General features: G+C 40.9%; 1 protein-coding gene across 1 annotated transcript in view; it reads left to right on the top strand.

Annotated features, from left to right (window-relative positions):
* LOC124545684 overlaps positions 1–19,358 on the top strand; it is a 150,899-nt gene that overhangs the window by 34,355 nt on the left and 97,186 nt on the right. Inside the window, exon 4 of the mRNA XM_047124631.1 lies at positions 11,035–11,334. Within this exon, the coding sequence (XP_046980587.1) occupies positions 11,035–11,334 (300 nt within the window). The remainder of the gene's footprint in view (positions 1–11,034; positions 11,335–19,358) is intronic.

Genomic DNA, 19,358 nt, shown 5'->3' with positions numbered 1-19,358 from the left:
GTAGCTAAATTTGCATAAACACAAATTTACATAAGTTACAGCTTCCAGATGAACAGGAAATCGTTATGCAACTGACTAGTTTTTACTACGAGGAAGGATTAGCCGAGCGGTCTAAGGCGCTGCAGTCATAGACTGTGCGGCTGGTCCCGGAGGAGGTTCGAGTCCTCCCTCGGGCATGGGTGTGTGTGTTTGTCATTAGGATAATTTAGGTTAAGTCGTGTGTAAGCTTAGGGACTGTTGACGTTAGCAGTTAAGTTCCATAAGATTTCACACACATTGAACATTTTTGAACCACGAGGCAAAAGGAATTTTTCTTCTTTCTTAGAGCACCTTTTACACTTGAATCTAGTAATACTAGTTATGGCAGGCGAGACAATGGATCAGGTCTTAATGCCTTGCATTTTAAACAATACAGTCATTGGTGCCTTAGACTTTCACAGACATAGCAGAGGCTAACAGTCGAATAAACACGTAGGTAAGCTGGGAAGGGAAAGAAGCAATCCGAACCTCAGATTTACTCTAACTCCCCCCCTTTCCTTCTCAAAAGGGGACAAACGGACCACCCTTTCTAATATTACCACCTTCCTGCGGGTGGGTAGACGAGAATGAATGGCGGGAAACCCCCAAAAAATACGGCTGGCATAATTAACAAGAATAAGTAAATTGAATTCAATTAAACTTCATAAAATCTGTTAACAATCAATACTCAACTTCTGGTGCGTTACGACTCCCAGGACTGAACCAACGCAGCACCTCCAAATGCTCTGCCGAGCCGCCCGCTGCCAGCCATCTCAGCGGACGCAGGAAGGCGCGCCGATTGTCAGAACCTCCTCGCCGGTCGACAGCATTCGGCCGAACTGCAGATTAGGCCCCTTGCGTACCCACGCTCAGGAAGATTCCTTTCGCGACGAGCAGTTAACGCCCCATACCACGGAGCCCCTGCTCGCGTCGCTTACGCTAATGCCGCGGGCTGTGTGCTGTCCCTCTATAGTTCAATTCTTTTATCTTGGCGGCTCGCGCATGCCCGCCCAGACGCGGGAGATTGCTGCGTTGCCAGTTGCACACCACACACGCGCCAATAGAAGCAGCGCCATAGTATAGCATAGTTCGCAAGCTTACGTGCAGGGGGGAGCGCGCAGTTCATGAAGTAAAGCCACCACGGCCGCATTAACCCTTTCGCTGCTACAAAGACGTGCTCCCTGCATTCCGCGCTGTGCGCGATTTTGTCACTGCACTGCTCGCCTGTGCAGACACCTCGTGTTCCGACTGCTTTGACACTCTTATCATTCGATTCCACAAAAATTATTTGGCGCAAAAATTAGATTTTTACACATCTTCTTGACTGATACCTTCCCCCCATAAATGACTTAATTTTGTTTCGATGTTCAACGCAGTTATTATGCAGCATTAAATGTAGTAAACCATTGCACGAAATTTTGAAGAGTTTGCAGAGGTAAAAGTCCATAGAGTATACTTCTCAATATTACATATGACACCTATGTGGTACTTAAATGACATATTGTTATACAGTAAATTTTATATGAAATTTAGGTATCTTCTCCACATTGCATTCTCAACATTGTGGCAACTAAACTCGACCATACAGAAAGTATACGCTATGGACTTCTGCCTCTGCAAACTCTTCAAAATTTCGTGCAATGGTTTACTACATTTAATGCTTCATAATAACTGCGTTGAACATCGAAACAAAATTAAGTCATTTATGGGGGGAGGATATCAGTCAAGAAGACGTGTAAAAATCAAATTTTTGGACCAAATAGTTTTTGTGAAATCGAGTGATAAGCATGTCAAAGCAGTGGGAACACCATGTGTCTGCACAGGCGAGCAGTGCACTGATGACAAAATTGCCCACAGCGCGGAATGTGGGGAGCACGTGTCTGCAGCAGCGAAAGGGTTAATGAAGAGACAAAGCACTAGAAATTTCAAAAAATTGCATTCAAACGAATATAATTTGTGAAGTAAGGCACTTCGATATTGTTTTTAAATAATGAAAATATTAAGCAATGCACAAGGTTAGAACTCATAACCTTTCACATAGAAGCCAAACAACTTAACCGTTACGCTATCACGGCTCGTCCGCCTATGCCATGCCATGAGGACTCTAACATGTCACGCAAAATACTGACAAACACTGTTTGTATAACTATGAATTACTCACGCTTCGTCGAAGTACAATAGGAAATAAATAATTACCGCTGTTCTTTATTGCGAAAAAGCAGTATAAAAGAAAGTCTGCTATCAAGACATTGCTTTTGTTCAATTACTTTATTTATGACTGAACGTTTCTAGAACTGAAGACGCTCGTCCATGCTCTGCACTGCAGTCGAGATCTGTCAACGTCGTTCTCTGTTCATTGGCTGACTGTGTTTTGTGACGTCAGATGCGCAGAACGAACCTAAACTCGGCCGCCAACATAAATGACGCGCACTTTAGCACCGGCAGAGAAGTCGCTTCTTGACGCCCCGACTGCCAATTCTCCACCAGAGCCCATACAGCCACTTCTTAAACCCACGTGAACAGCCCACTTTTCTCCTTTCCCGCTAGAGGGAGACACCGAAGCCTTCGATTGCGACAACGGCGCCACCGCCAGAAAACGGAGGGCGAGTGCTTCATGCTACGTGCTGCGGCGTGCTTTTCAAAGCTAACTTTACTAGGGCTCACACATGACAGCAAATACTATTTTTATCTGATTAAATGCGGATTCTGTAATTGTATCTGACAGAAATGATTTGCTAATCGTAGGAAATCTCTTAAGACGAAGTATAATACTGAATTTCCGTACTTTGATGGCACACCAGAGAGTCAATGACAATTTGCGTCCACCATTACAGAAAATCAATGTGTACGCTGTGTCAAGAAATCTGCTGAGATATCGAATTTTGAGGTTAGTTTTGCCGTCCTCTGAATTTACAACACTTTTAGAGGTAGAAGTTTAAACTATAAGAAAACGCGATAGTACACAGGCAGAGTATACAATAGAGTAAGGAATCTCACTTTCAATACGTAGGTTGGTGTTGAGATGAGCATCAGAGAAAAGTCCAAGATAACTTAATGCCAGACATAGAAGAGGAAAGTCCAAAGTAACTTCAGACACAGACACAGGCGGACCAAGATCCAGAAAAGCAACGTTTTTAGCGTCCACCAGAATGATTCCACAGTTTCAGTCCGCTTCTGCGCTATAAACAGGACAACAGCCGCATTAGTACCTGATTATCATATTTGAGAAGCGCTTTTCTTATCATGTGATTTCGGTGTCCTTTCCCTGAAATCTGCATATCTTTCGTGACTGCAGTTTTTGATACTGAAATGAGACTAAACATCTATCAAACAGTACAACTAACATTGAAGTACATCAGAAAGTACAACATTAATTGTTCGTAGGACATTCTACTTCTTTTACTCCCTAACAGTAATGCTGTAGCCGTGTAAAAAGCGAACCATTAGAAAAATATGATAATTACGATATTGCAGTTTAGTGATTCATCAACAACAGAAACATATCTCTGCTTAAATTGTCTACTTATTTATGTAACTACTTATTTATGTAAGCAAGACAACACTTTCCAGAAACAAAAACAGGAATGTGCTATTAAAAAAGGGCACCGCTACTTGTGAATTCGTAGTTTACAGAAACTTCAGCGGATCTGAATAATTCCGCCACTTCAACAGACAAAGGCGTCAGAAGCTGGAAGTAGGTCCTATTATCATCTCATTGTCATATATGAAGAGAGGTCGCTGTCGCCGTTCATACTACGTAGTTCCTCTTTTAATACTCTCATAATCTTCAAAATGGGACCTGTCTTTTTTTATTCATGTATACCACTTTTGTTCCGTTACACAAGCATCTCCGGCTTTTTTCTAATATTTTCATGTATTACGTTCTCTTTTCTGTGGGTTGCGTCAACAGCGCGATAGAAGCGGAATGCACGGAAGCTTTTGGTGATTAATATAGTCCACTGGCGAGTGAAAAATAATTACTACTGCACTATGAAGTGCATATAACTAGTTACTTCAGGAAACGTTCCTCATAGGTTTTCCCAGTGTAATGGACCAAAATAGAGAAGAAGTACTCCAGAAAAGGGACAATATTTCAGTAACTACGTAGATAGCAAACAAACAACTCTGGAACTTAAATTTATCTGTAACGTATATGATGATGATGGAAAGGACCATGGCTCTTCATTGAAGAAATAAGGAATGCAATAACTACAATGAAAAATAACAAGCAGTAAATATAGATGTTAAATAGTTAAGTGTTTGAATGAAGAAGAACTAAGATAAATAGAGGCTATGCAACAAAATGTATGACAGTGATGAAAAGGCCGAGGAAGTTTTTTAAAGGTAATCATTGCAATATCAAAGAAACAGGGAAGCAAGAAATGTATTGAGCACAGGCTATTTAGTCTCATTTCACATGTAGCTAAATTTATGTCAAGAATTACAAATACGGGAATGAAAATGAAATGAAGGAAAATTTTTATGAGCAGTAGATATGCTTAAGAAGAAGTATAGTCACCAGAATCGCAACAGAACTGTTGCTAATTTTGGGAGACATATATTGAGAAGAGAAGACACATACATTTTATAAATCTGAAGAAGATACTTCACGATGTGACCTGGAATAAGCTTACAGCTGTAATAAATATAAAGAAGGTCATTCTAGGTAAAGGAAAGAGGTGCGGAATGAAAAAACGACAAAGATAATAACAGGAATGACATTAGAAGGAAATGAGACGGGGAGACGATGCTGAATGGAGAAACACTGGAAGACCAGAATCGCAATGGAGAAAGAGACATTGTGTAAGGAGGGCAAAGTTTTCTGCAACAATGTGGACGAAGATTAGAGGTAAATACTAACGAAATTTTTGTACATTACACTGGGCAAACGGAGTATTCACCCACATGGTGCTAAAACGTAGACAACGAGGAAGATAAAAAAAGGTAGTCTGGAGGCTTTTGGCATGTGCACATGGTGAAGGAAAACAAAAATATGTTGGAGGGATGGAGTGAAAACCGTGGATGTACTGAGAAGGAGGTTGGGGGTGGAGGGAGGAGTGAACAGAGTCAATTAATGAATAAAAAAAGAACAAGAGTTACTTACTTCCTCAACTTGTGAAGCTTCTTCTCTTAAATAAATCATCCAACTTTTTTCTAAATTGTTCTGATCTCTTTGTCTGTACATGTAAATCACATCTATCACTTTCCATCCCATTAGTATAATTCCTTAGTGGTGCATCGTTTATTTTTTCGTCTGTCTTAGAGTCTATAGTACGAAAAAGCTAAGCGCAGAGTCGTGGTTGGGTTGGAGGGGGGGAGGGGTGGGAGGGAATGGGGTCCCGGTGCACTGTTCCCCCTTAAGGTAGGAACATTGGAGAAAAGCTTTTGGTTTAGCCCAGACCAGCAGCTATTTGTGTAGACATGCAAACATCTGTCTACATTAGAGGATAGTACGCAAGGTTTGAAAGACGAACCAGACCTGGCGCCCAGACAAATTTTGCGAACCGATCTGTTCTTTTTGCAAAATAATTCAAGTAGCCTCAAGTTAATGCTCACAAAATGTCAGCATTTGTACGTGTACCGTTCGAATTTTATGTGCAAAAAGAATCACCCTCGATCGCATTTTACGTTGAAAAGCAGTAGCCCTTAAATAACTGCGAACTGGAATGAAAACGATGATCGAGATTTGGTGAACCGGACCTTGGCCTAAGGTGAGTTTTAATCATTTGAAATTTTTGGAGCTCACTTTTTCTTTACAATTCTACGAATCTGTTAATACTTCGAACGAAGATAGATAAATAAACCAAGTCAAAACAATTTTTTTATCCACTACTCTTTATCCGCTATCGAGTTACGACAGATTAAAGCCGAGCTAAATGTAACGCGTAAAATTCATTCCTAGTGAATCAAACAAATCAGTTATGCATTCTTACGATACCGTTTAAAAGTTTAACTTGATTCGGATTTTATGTGCAAGAATCACGATTTCTGTGAGTCTGTCATTACGCGTCCCTCTCTCTGTGTTTCAGATTTGTGCAAATCACTTCACACTTTGTAAGAAGCTGGACAAAAACATGTGATTCATGATCGTTCTATTGTTCTGTGCAAGCTTTATCCGTTGTCACGAGATAGCGGTCAAAACTTGCTCATGAAACGTACGTAAAATCCCGTTTTACGCGCACGTACATAGGTGGTTTAAGTGATACAGATGAAATATATATACATTGTTACGATAATTATATGAAGCGTTTGCAAAAAGCTTTCATCGTTCAGATTTTACGAGCAAAACATCACGCGTTCCCTCATGGAATATGCTTCATTGAAATGCGTTGCATTTTATGCGCTGTAAATGGATATAATTTTAAAAAACTGGCTATTAGTGTCGATTATTGTTTCGTTGTTTGTACGTTAAAGCTTTTACTCTCTAGTGGCTTATAATCATTGAAAAGTCATTGGACGTACAGTACAACGCATGTACCAAACCAGAATTATGTCCAGCCTTGTACAAAGTGATATGCCGTTTGTTCGAAGCATTTAAAGTATGATCACGCAAAAAATGTAACTAATCTGTATTCTGCGACAAAAACCATTATCAGAAAAAATGTTACGTTATTTCTAACAAACAGAAAATGTTTTACTGCGTTTTCTTGAAATATTATAATGTAATTTTGTAGAAAAATTATTTTAGAACAAAACAAGCTTAAGTTTGTCAGTTTCCGTGCGAAATTGAAAGTTGATAGTATTTTGTCATGAATACGATGTTCGGAGCTGTCCTTATTTCAGCAAATAATAATCATACTTATTTCGGACTGGTTGGTGCCACGTTTCGTTTCAAAATTAGTCACGTGACAGTTTCAGCCTACAGTTTCTCAACTTTCGGCTTTTACTATAGCATACTTAAAAAAAAAAGAAAAACAACGACAAGAATTTTAAGATAACAGATAATAATAATGCGTACGTTTTTCAATAGTTTATTTTTTGTTCTACGAACCGTTCAGCTTGCGATATAGTAAACTTTTGAGTAAGTTTACCTATGTTATAATGTCATGTTCTAAGTTTATCTACAGAACTGAAACTATTTATAATCATTGTTTCATAGACTTCGCACAGTATGCAGTATTTCGTTCCGTATCGTATTTATGTTAGCTGTTATTCTGTGCGCTGCATTAAGTATTTGTGTTTAATTTTCATATGTTTGCATATGGTCTCATATGTATATGAATAAAATTTGTTTAATTATAAAACAAAAAGTTATAAAACCATGTCAATTTAAACAGAATTTAAAAAATCGGAAACTATGAACAAAATAATAAAATAACAGAGAGTGAAAATATGAAAAAAAGAAAAGCATGCTGAGGACATGTGACCTTGACGTGGTGCTGAGGCTTGTGTGACCTGCGGACACAGCAGGCATTACTGGACAGGTTGAACCATACCAGGCAGGTAACCGTAGAGGAGCCAGATCTACGATGTCCATCTCAAGCAATATGTTCGAAAGACGATAAAGAAACCTATACTTTATCAAATGTCGCCCGAGTCAACAAAAATCTACATTGGTTGCCAAGATATCGCGATTTAACGTTAAAATTATGGTAGAATAAATGCCGGAACCAGAATGATAAATGCTCCTAACGTAGCACAAAGAAAAGGAAAATATGTCCTGGGCAGAATTGGGGATGTAAAAGAAGGGAAATACCTTTTCGACTTATGTGGCCGCTTTTAAATCGAAAGATCTTGAGGTAATCCATTTTTTATGACTAAACCTAAATTCCCCAGTGGTGTGAGCTCTCTTAGCAGTAAGGTGTTGGTACACCCCCATCTTGCAATTATAGGCTTAAGTCCGTGATCCTGTGCCCAAAATACCGAAGGTTCGACAGCCATAATAAACAATACGCCTGAAGAGCAGATATGTAATAGCTAAAAGAGTTTTTCTGGGAGGATAAAATTGCTTATGGTGGATTTGTTCCCAGGGGGACACTGAAACAGTTTTTTGATTATTGGTAAGATTGGGGGCGTGGTGGGGCGTTACGGTTTTCCCCGTATGGACCATTTCTCCCTTTTGTCCTGTTATACGTATAGTGCTGTGTATATGAACAAATAGGCAGAAAATTATGTGCATCTTTGGAGTGAGATGCTTCTACAATAGGAAGATCCGAGAGGGCGGTTCATCTACTATAGGAATTATCCCAGGTTGGGAATGCATATATCCTAAACTTAAGTGACACTTTGTGTCATATTGCAGTGACATGACAAATGCCACGTTGGATGACATGATGGCGAGTCTCACTTTGTACGATATGATATCGTACGTCATGTTACTTTACTTGAAGCGATGCTGTATACTACAAGACAAATACAAAAGCACGAAAATGTTAAGTTGTTATGACTTTGAAACCGCCCAGGACATATTCGCCTTTTTTCTGTACTATGACAGGAGCATTTTTGACTCTGATCAGTGATGTTAACCACTTTCGTGAACTTCCCTGATTTGTTTCATGTCAGAATTATATGTTTTTTCAATTCATAAGATAAGACGTCAACTCCCTGTTGAACTATACCATAAAATTTTCAGAATTGTTCTAGCACATATATGAAAACGTAAGGGAATATCTTTCCTGACGCAGTTATAGTGTACTGTTCTGTTAAGAAACTGGTTTTATCTTCTCGTTCCTCAAAGTATTTATTGTACGTCAATTCGCACTGGCAGCCGTTTTGGAGCGGTATTAATAACCTAATTGACGTCAAAGTTAGTCATGGTGACTTACGTATGGATCTGTAGCTCCTAATAATTCATCCATCTTTGAGAATTCTTTGGAGCTGTGGCAATATTTAGAATTTTAATAATGAATCTTACATTTCAACTTTAATTGAGCTATTAATGAAATTATTGTGCTTGGAGAAATGCATCGTAAACACTGTGCTGCCTTACAATATATTTATTCACAACCGATTTCGATCATTGATCATTTTCTCAGTGGAAAAATACTGTGACAACTTCACATGTAATACGTGCAGTAAAATGCAATAGCATTTATGACATGTAAAGTTATTACAGTATTTTTCCAGTGTGAAGATGACCAGTGATCAAAACCGGTTGTGAATAAATATATTGTAAGACAGCACAGTGTTTGCCATGCATTTCTCCAAGTATATTAATGCTGTTGACAGTCGCCTGAAAAATGTTTAGAAATTACTGTGGCGAAAATGAATATTTTTGGTTAAGTTTTCGTAACGTATACCACTTTATGACATTTTTTATGATGAAACTGAAAAAAATACGACCAGAATTGAAACCAGTACTACCAGCATGGTGCCTGTGGAGCTAAGAACCTGCGCTAGGCTCACTCAGTCGAAACATTTTTAATGATACAGATATATGAGGTATGCACAAAACTTTTCTCCGAACCTAAGTGCTGTCGCATGAAAAGCCACTAGTCAGATACTCAGCACATGTAGCTCTACAACGTACTTGAAAACTCATCAAAATCCGTGATAAACGGCTCTGTGGGCAAAGTCGTTCATCCTAGGGAACTAGTTCACTGGTAATCGCACTTTTTTGGGAACCGTTCATTTTTACTCGTTCGCCATTCATTGTGCTTCGTATAAGGTTCTTATGAAAAAATGAAAATTAGTGGCATAGGTGACTGAAGATAGAAGGCGCCAAGAGGGGGCATTTGCCTCCCTCCAGGATATCAGAGATTTTATTGATAACAGAATTCCCAAATACATGCAATTTTCGTAATTCTGCAAAACATCTCGTTTAGCCAACTGTAGCGTTATGTGGCTGATCGCAGGGAAATAATATTAAGTGGCGCACGAAAAACCAGCCCAGAGTACAGACTAATCGCTAATTACGCACGATTTGTTGACCTCTACGGGCAGAATAGATCAACATGTAATAATCAGGCAGTGAAGAAATAACAAATAAGCTAATGCAAACAACTTCGAAACAATAGATGACAATTGGTAAGCGACAATGACCGGTCTAGTACTCGGGGCCGATTTTTCGTACGCCACCCTGTACCACTGAAATAATATTATAGGAATTATCACATTCTCTTTGCAAAATGTGACACCATACACTCGATTACGAAGCGCGGGCTCCATTCGGTTGTAAGTCGGTCTGCCTCTCATAACAATGAACATTCTTTTTTACCTTGGATCAAAAAAAGACGGAAAATGGCCACTCGTGTGTGCCGTGCCGACGTCTTTTGCATGTGTAATAATGAAAAATCTTGCCCTTTTATAAGTATTTCTTCTGCTGTTTATCTAAATAGTGAAGTAAACTGATACGCCGTTTTGTTACCTGAAAAGATGTTTGTATTACATACCACGTAATTTTTATGTAATTTACGTAATTATAAAATGCATTTTAATTAACGGCCGTGGACGCTCAATGGAATATGAAAAGAACCAGACGTTGGAGTTCAAAAAAGGTTTGAAACAGATACAGAAAGGGCGTGCGAAGCGAAAGAAACGAACAAGAACAACTCGATACTGAACTAACTATGAACAGTTAACAGTGGAACTGAGACGAGTGGTCACGCGAAGAAGGACGAGTCCGGCCGAGCGAGACCGAGACCGAGACAGACGGGAACGGGACCGAGGCTGGAACGAGACCGCCCGACGTGCCGTTCGGGAACGAGACGGACCGTTTTCCGTTCCTGGGAACTATAAGTAGAGAGCCGCGACCGTAGTGATGAAAGACCGTTCCTTAGACTTCGTTCCTCGCTCGTTTCGTTCATCTAGGTGAACCGTTCCTTTGGACCCGTTAGTTCGCGAACGATCCATCTGTAGTCTGATGGTCACCTTGTCAGGTTAACCATGTCTTCATTAGAATTCCAAACGTTGTGACTGAGACTGATGTACTTGCCAAATGTGTGGCATTGCGGCGTAGAGCACCGGTGGTGCAGTCTGTATTGGGTACTTCTCCGAACGTTTACAATGGTGCCTGTGAGAACCGTCCTATTAGCCGCCAGCACGTCTTCGCCGCGCTGAACTGCCGCTTGCCCGCAGGATGACGAGACGGAGGAGCAGAGCCCGCTGCTGATGGACTCGCCGCAGTGCGTGCTGTTCGGCACGTTCATGATCTGGTTCGCGTCGATCACGATCAACCTGGGCCCCACGTTCCTGAGCGGCGCGCTGGCCGCCAGCGCCGAGGTGAGCCACAACGCGCCCAGCTGTCCTCTGGTGCACGGGCCCTTCCGCCACTACGTGCTCAACGTGCTGTGGATCGCCGTCAACGTCGTCTGCGTCCTGCTCACGCTCTTCCACCTGCACAAGCTGCACCGCGACCTCACCAAGGCCAACGTGCAGGTCGGTCCACACACTCACACACAAGGCTATGACTGGGAAGACATCCACATATTTATGTATCCAGCTCTGTAGGACCAAAGCTCCTTGGTCGTGAAACAAATCAGTATACTATTAAATGAAACAAGTTTACTTTCACCAGTCAATGTTTATTTATCTCCACGACGCGTTTCAAAGGTTTAAACCTCCATCATCAGGTGGATTTACATTTGTTAGTATGACATTTGTATCCTACGGCCTTGCCGCAGTGGTAACACCAGTTCCCGTCAGATCACGGAAGTTAAGCGCTGTCGGGCTGGGCTAGCACTTGGATGGTGTGTGGCGTCCCCGCACTCCAACCGCGTGCTGATATTGTCCACTCCGTAGAGCTGCTACTGGCACAGCTCTCGCAGTGGACTTGAGACAAGATGCGCGATGACGTAGGTCCCCGTTGGTGAACGGGAGACAGAAATGCGAACTCGTACGATGGATGCTTCTTCTGATTTAAGATTGAATGATTCATTGCCCAGATATGCAGTAGTTGTTAAATCTTATCTCATCCGCATCGTACACACCACAATTTGCGAGGAAACATTGTAATTATCAGTCTTCTCGTACGTTGTTGGATCGTTGCTATTGAGTTGGTGAACCTGTATGAAGGGAGATCCACAGATACTCCTTGATCACGTCTGAGTGAACCTACGCTGTAACGTTAAAAAAAGTTCAAAAGTTCTCTTTTCAATTAATGAAGTAGGTATTTTGATATTCAGTTTAAATTGTCCCTGCTGAACAGTCGTTGGTTAACTATCATTGATTAAATCACTTAATAATGTAGTCCACGCTTGATATTTCACTTGGAACGAACAGTTTGTTGTTCCTTGGCCACTAAATACTTAATAACTTTCGTACCACACGTACACGCAGTTGGTTGGTAAAGTCAGTTTTATTAAAATTCATTTTCTTGACAATTACGACAACTTGACTCTTCAGCGTAATTGTATTATCTTCGTGAAGTCGCGTAATTGTGTCCTACTCGAGCATAATTGAGTGTAGTCCTTTGATATACTATCCACTCTTCTTTTAGTTCCAACTACTTGAAAGTCAAGTCCAATGTTCACTAATTTCGTCAATAAAGTTCAATTAACCCGTTATGCACGGTTAAACGCGTCTATCAGCTCCTGTCTCAGCTCAGAAAGTTTCTGAAGTTCGTGAATCATGTTACACAAGAAACACTTCTGAACACAAAACAATCTCGTCGTGTGCCGTACTCTGAATAACTAAGACAAGAATTGTTCTCGCACAGGACGAGAGCCAGTAATCGAGTTCTTCCGTGAAAGAGTATTGTAGGCGCATTGACTTTCTTCGTTGCGCTTACAACTCTCTTCCACATAAAAGTTATCTCTGACTAACATCATCTTGGACTTAGCTTTCAAGATATTAATTGCTATTATCACTTGGATATTTGTCCATTAATTAAATCTGAGGTTTCTTCCTCCTCTTTTCATAACAAAAACTCTCAGTGATGTATAATGTTGTTGTTATCATAACTTCTTGGTTTTAGCTTATCGACAAAGATGTATTTGCCAAGATAGCTCTTCCCTACTTCATATTATGATATTCTGTCTTAACTCACTTTAAGGGGGTCGTTGGGGTGTTATAATAGGTGACCATACGATCTGCCGAGCGCTGTTGGCAAACTGAGGAGCAACTTGATTGAGAAGTAGCGGCTCTGGTCTCGTAAACTGACATTCGGCCTGGAAGAGCGGTGTACGCCTGCGGGCTGAGGATTACAAGGCGGCAGGTCGGTACCTAGGGGGTCTTCATGGACTCTGTGGGAGGAATATGGCATTTGTGTGTGAGTTGTGCTACGAGTTATTGGAGGAACTTGTGGCACTGTCTAGTGGAGAAAACAAAACACTATTTCAGAACATGGTTTTGGGTTTCTTTTAACAACAAAAATAAACGTATGTCTAACGGCGAACATAAAAATAAGTAAAATAGAGTACCTCCAGTGGTCACAGGTTCCTTTCGCTGTCGTAACACAACACATGTATACTGTCATACTTTGTAAACATATATGACTTCTGGAAACTATTGGGTGCAAGGATCGTACAGCAGAAGAGAAACATTATCGGAAAGTACAAGGAATATACATCGTAACAACAGTAAAAACATTATTACAGAATAATTTTTAAGGATTTGGAGGTGTTTGTTTTGAGGTGTAGAATATATGCGTTGGAATTGGAATCTGGTTTCGCAGGACAGAGCGGATCAGGTTATAGTTGTGTAAATGGGCCAAAATCAGTTAATGTCAGTTGCACAAAACATACAAACTTTATTTTCCTAGAACATTTAATCACACAAGCCCTTAAAGACATTCAAAAACAATAAGTCTGAAGGCCTGAACGCAAGTTATTAAAATTGCCTTGAGTAATACACACGGCTGAAGGCCTTAGTTACAAAATTTTACATAAAGACTCGGCTGAAGGCCACACACTCTAGATAGCTGTGGGTTTAAGGCCAAGATAACAAGAATTTATGATAGAGAAGAACATTTTAAAAAGTTATAAACTAGTGACTTTTCAAATTTTAATTTAAGACGGCTGATGGCCTCATCTTAAAATATTTCACCTAAGATTTGGCTGAAGGCTATTTACTGAACATAGAACATTTCAAGGCTTAAGGCCTGAATAATAATGATTTCCAATAGGCAAATCCCCTACTTAAAAAAAAAAAAAAGTTTAAGCACGAATGTGATGACGAGCAATAAACGGCATGACCGCGAGCCGCGCACGGCTCAGGAATAAATACTTCAGGTGGTACATAAATCCGATTGTGACTAGTTAAAATAGCTTAAACTTCATACTCGTTTAAACAATCAGGTGAAATGTTAAAATAGCTTAAACTTCATACTTGTTTATACACTCAGCTGAAATGTTACAAACTTTAAGTACAATAATCATATTGGCTACAGTGGTAAAATTATACATAAATAACAATTTTCATTCGGATTAATATATAGATATGCAAAGGGAGAGGAGGAGAAAGAGAAAGTGAGGGGGAGAGAGACGGTGGAAAGAGTGATTGTATGAGAACAAACTTTACATGGCAAGGGGTCTTAAGATTATATGTTACATGTAATAATTGCCTAAAGGTTGGGGTAATACATTCCTTAATGCTTTAAAATAAGCTGATGGATGTACAATCTGTGCCAGTAGTTGATGTAGATACAGTTTCAACGCAACTCTCACACAAATGTAACACTAACAAATGTAAATCCACCTGATGATGTAGGTTTCAACCTGTGAAACGCGTCGTGGAGATAAATAAACAGTGACTGGTAGCAGTAAACTTGCTGATTCATTAATGTCAATAACAGTCACGGTAAAACCTAACCTAAAGGTGCTCGCATGTAAATCAGTATACAGTTTATAGAATTCTGATTAGAAAATATATAAACACAGAATTCAATAATTAATATGACAATGAAAATAATAGTATTAGAATTCAAAATATTGCTGAGAAGCCGGCCGCGATGGTCTAGCGGTTCTGGCGCTGCAGTCCGGAACCGCGGGACTGCTACGGTCGCAAGTTCGAATCCTGCCTCGGGCATGGGTGTGTGTGATGACCTTATAGTTCCAGGAGACTTATGACCTAAGATGTAGAGTCCCATAGTGCTCAGAACCATTTTATATTGCTGAGAAAAGTTCTCAACGTGTGCGAGAAACTCTTCAACAGAGTAGAAACGTAGTTCGACTTCGATTTGAATTTTTGGGGTTTATCATGGCGGTACTTTAATTCTGATGGGATCCTGTTTAGAACTAGTCCTATTAAATAGTGCAATTTTTTCGTGTATCAGTGTTTAAGGATAGTTTATCCAAGTGTATATCGTATTTCCGTCTAATGTTCACTGATTGGATGTTGCAGTTTCTTCTGAAAGAGTCAATATTGCCATCAACATATCCCATGATGGGATATACGTACAGGGTCGCCACAGAATCGGGAGATACCTAAACAAAGCCCTACACGATATTCACAAACTAACACTGATCGCCCTCCTCTGTTTACGTCCTGCCGCAGAGCGTGGGCTCGGTGTTTACTGGGTTCGGCCGTTTCCTGCGCGCTAGTGCTTTCATCGATTAGAATCTCTAACTGACGCTGACGTTCAGTTTCAGGAATGAATTTCCTCGACCAAACACTCTAGAATTAGAACGTTAACTTAGAGAGGAAGTAAAGAGCGTAGAAGTAGTTGGTATACATCTCTCCATACTCAGCGGTGTGGAGTATGAGAAGGTTCTCTACGACGCGATCTCCGACATTATGCCTTCTAGAGACAAACAAACGAGCTCATGCCACTCAGGTCGGAACGTGGGTGCCGTTCAGGGCGACTATGCTGAGCTGAGATTGTGGACGATCCAGATATTCAAAATCCCTTTCGAGCTGCCATGGACGACGTGATGTCTGCCCTCGCCCTTGCAGGAAATAACAGGGATATTTTGCAGAGAAATGGGCTCAGATCAGCACATACCCCGTCCTTAATGGCGTTCGTCAGGTTCGCATTACTTTAAATAAGCACATCCCATTCTGTTTTCTCATTGGAGGATGCAGAGCTGTCATCATTTACGACGGACGGCAGAAGCAATATTCCAGCTCAGGAAGTGGCAAAGAAGGCCACACCCGATCCGAATTTCTGCAGAGGAGGACATCTAAACTGCCAACTGAGGACGAGATAGCTCACCCGTCGCATGCGTCCCTTGCTGTAACGTATGTGGCCGGGCTCAAGAATGATGTGGCCTATTGCTGTCACTGACGGGTCCTAGCGACAGTCTGCAGGTGACTGTATGACACCACCAAGGAAAGACCTACGCCCATTACAGGGGCCGTTCCTGCTCCGAAATCGATGTCGACAGATGATGAACATGCTAATGGAACATAAATATTGACACCATCATAGTGCCCATGATATCTTTCGTGTCAGACCATCGGGACTCTATCGTAGGCAGGTCTGCCTACCTCTGACACTCGAAATAAAGTGTCGAATCGCTCCCTTGAGCCCGTCACTCAAAAAGTCTCCACTTCCACTTGACTCCAGCAGTGTCCCGCTACTGTCGAACTCTCATTGGCTGAAGGCCATCCCCACCAGAATACATGGGAGGCGTGTGTATTCGTAGTTACTTACTTACGTAATTATCGACGTGTTACGTGCATCGTAGCTGCGACCTCTCTCTAATACGTGGAGCGATTAAGTTTTACAATTACATTATATCTCTTCAACAGGAAATGTGGCAACAAGCCAACCATTTACATAACTTATTAAGGTTTCTTTTCCTGTAGTGATTCACTATGTTGAATGTCTCATAAACACACACACACACAATTCTACTGCACATTTAGAAATTCTCCTGCTGAGTTGTCAAGCAGATATGATGCCAGTTTGTCTTTAAAATTAATTTTATTATCCACTTGTTTCTTTAAATTACTGTGTAGGTGTTCAAATATTTTTGTTTTTGAGTACCTGGCAACGGTCTATGCCATACTAACTGATGGATAATGTTACTCATTTTTCCTTCTAGCGTTACATGAGTTCTACCGTTGTTTTAAAGACCTCTGTAGTGCAGGTCTAAAGCAAACAGAGGACACTAACTTTACACAAAAGTGAATTACTCTGAAATATAATGTCATAAGATATTACTAAACGAGAATAGGAAGATTAAGTCAAATGTATGATAGTTCATCTACAAACGCAAACATTATACGTAACGCAAATATTGCAGTTCCTTGATGTTAACGAAGATGTGATACATGTGAATTCCGTTTCGGTTTATTACCATTATAAACTTCTAGGGATATAGAATATGCACTTTCACTTATTGATTTACTCTCGAGCATTATTTAAAACGATGTGGTCAGGCCTTCTGCTTCACCGAATTGAATGTATTGTATTCTATCTACAGTCAATGACGGTCCATTTGTAGAGAGCAAATTACATGTGCAACGATAACGGATGAATCTCATCAATCTGTGCCGAAGTCCTTAAACCACTGACTGCAAACGTGTATAGCAGTAGACAATGGGAGTTTCGAACGCTTAATGACATAAATTGAATTTTAAAGAAATTATTCCACCATGGTCTCAGCACTGTTTGAATTTTCAGGGAATGTTTATGACCACATTCTTGTGTAATTTCCTTCTTGTTACTGCTAGTGATGTAATTTTGCAATGTAAGTACGTATCGTCTCATTAAACTCATGACGCGAAGTTAGTATTTATAAACATTCATACACTATTTCCCTGTTTTAAAAAGCCGTTTCAGTTTTGACGTGTACCTTTGTTTCAAGATTCTTGCTGAAACAACAGAAAACCTGGTACTATAGTTAAATCGTGAATCACCCTTGAATGACACACCGTTTGCATTTCAGCTGGAATTTCTGTCCATTCACATGTAGCCTAATGGAATCCGTTCCAATTTTCAATTAATTGTTTATCCACTATTTCGCTTTTGTAAATAGACTAGCTTAGCTGGGTCAAGCTGGAGCACCCCATCAGTCTGATGATTTAGTTCCGTACAAGAACTGTCGCATAAGATAAAAATTGCTTTCACATTCAAAATATACACTGATGGGCCAAAATATTATGATAACCAGCTTAATACCTTGTTTGTCCGTCTTTGGAACGAAATACATTACTGATTCTGCTTATTAGGTATTCGACAAATTGTTGGTAGGTTTGCGGAGGTATGTGGAATTCTACGGACAGGTCATGCACTTCGCGTAAGTAACTGGCCATTGATTTTCGCACGCAGTGATGGCCCTCGATAGCTACTCTGACGGGTTCCATAGGAATTACATCAGGCAAATTTGGCCGTCGGGATATCAACGGGAATTCACTATAGTGCTCCTCAAATCGTTGTAGCTATGGTTCCGAGACAGGGGCAATTATACTGCTCAAAGATGACATCGCCGTCGGTGAAGACATCAAGCATGACGGGATGTAGGTGGTTCGCAGGTGTCAGCGTGTCCGAGTACTACCACAGGTCCCATACAAGCGCAGAAGAACGTCTCCCTTAACTGAATACTGCTCTCATCAACTTGCGTCCGTGGCGCGCTGCACCCTTCTAGCTGCCGTCCACCTCGGTGACGGCGTTTGTGGAGGCGACCATCGACCTAGTGTAGCAAAAGTAGCTTTCACCCGAAGAGCCGACACGTTCCATTGATTGACGGTCGAATCCGTATGGTTCCCTACCCACTGCAATCATAGCTGAGAATGTCCTTGGGTCATCATGTGAACTCGTAGGGGTGGTCTACTGTGGGGCTGCATATTCAACAATATACGATGGTCTGCTCCGAAACACTTGCACGTGTACTAGCGCTATGCACTTTTGGCAGATGTACCACAAATCTTCATGTATTCTACTTTACAGAGCAGACAAGCTCCAGAACCCCACGTTCTATAAAGATTCGCGGACGTCCAATCATTTAGCGCCTAATGGTAGTTTCACTGTCTTTCTACGTCTGTCCGAAGATGCTCACAACAGTAGCACGTGAACATTCCACCAGCTTCGCCGTTTTAGAGATACTCGTTCACAGCGTCTGCATAATAATAATCTGTCGTCTGTCGAAGTCATTAATCTCAATGGATTACCCAATTTGTAGCCAATATCTTCGCTCGTGTGATCCCCCGTCTGTATCTGCTATTTCGTTACTGCGGCACTCGCCAGCAGGTTACATACGATATTATGTGTCCGAAGCTCGTGGTCTCGCAGTTGCGTTCTCGCTTCCCGTGCACGGGGCGCGGGTTCGATTCCTGCCAGCGTGAGTGATTTTTTTCACCTGCCTCGAGATGACTTAGTGTTTGTGTTATCCTCATTATTTCATCATAATTCGTGCAAGTGGCGAGATTGGACTAAGCAAAGTTTGGGAGTTTGTACGGGTGCTGATAACTACGCAGTTGAGCGGCCCACCATCCAATCATCATCATCATCATCATCATCATCATCCAATGTCACGGTGGGTATTGGTCATAAAGTTTTGGCTGATTAATTTATTACT

The sequence above is a fragment of the Schistocerca americana genome, chromosome 8, assembly GCF_021461395.2.
Source record: "Schistocerca americana isolate TAMUIC-IGC-003095 chromosome 8, iqSchAmer2.1, whole genome shotgun sequence".
NCBI classification, from domain to species: Eukaryota; Metazoa; Arthropoda; class Insecta; order Orthoptera; family Acrididae; genus Schistocerca; species Schistocerca americana.
This window is presented reverse-complemented; position numbering and strand designations above follow the sequence as displayed.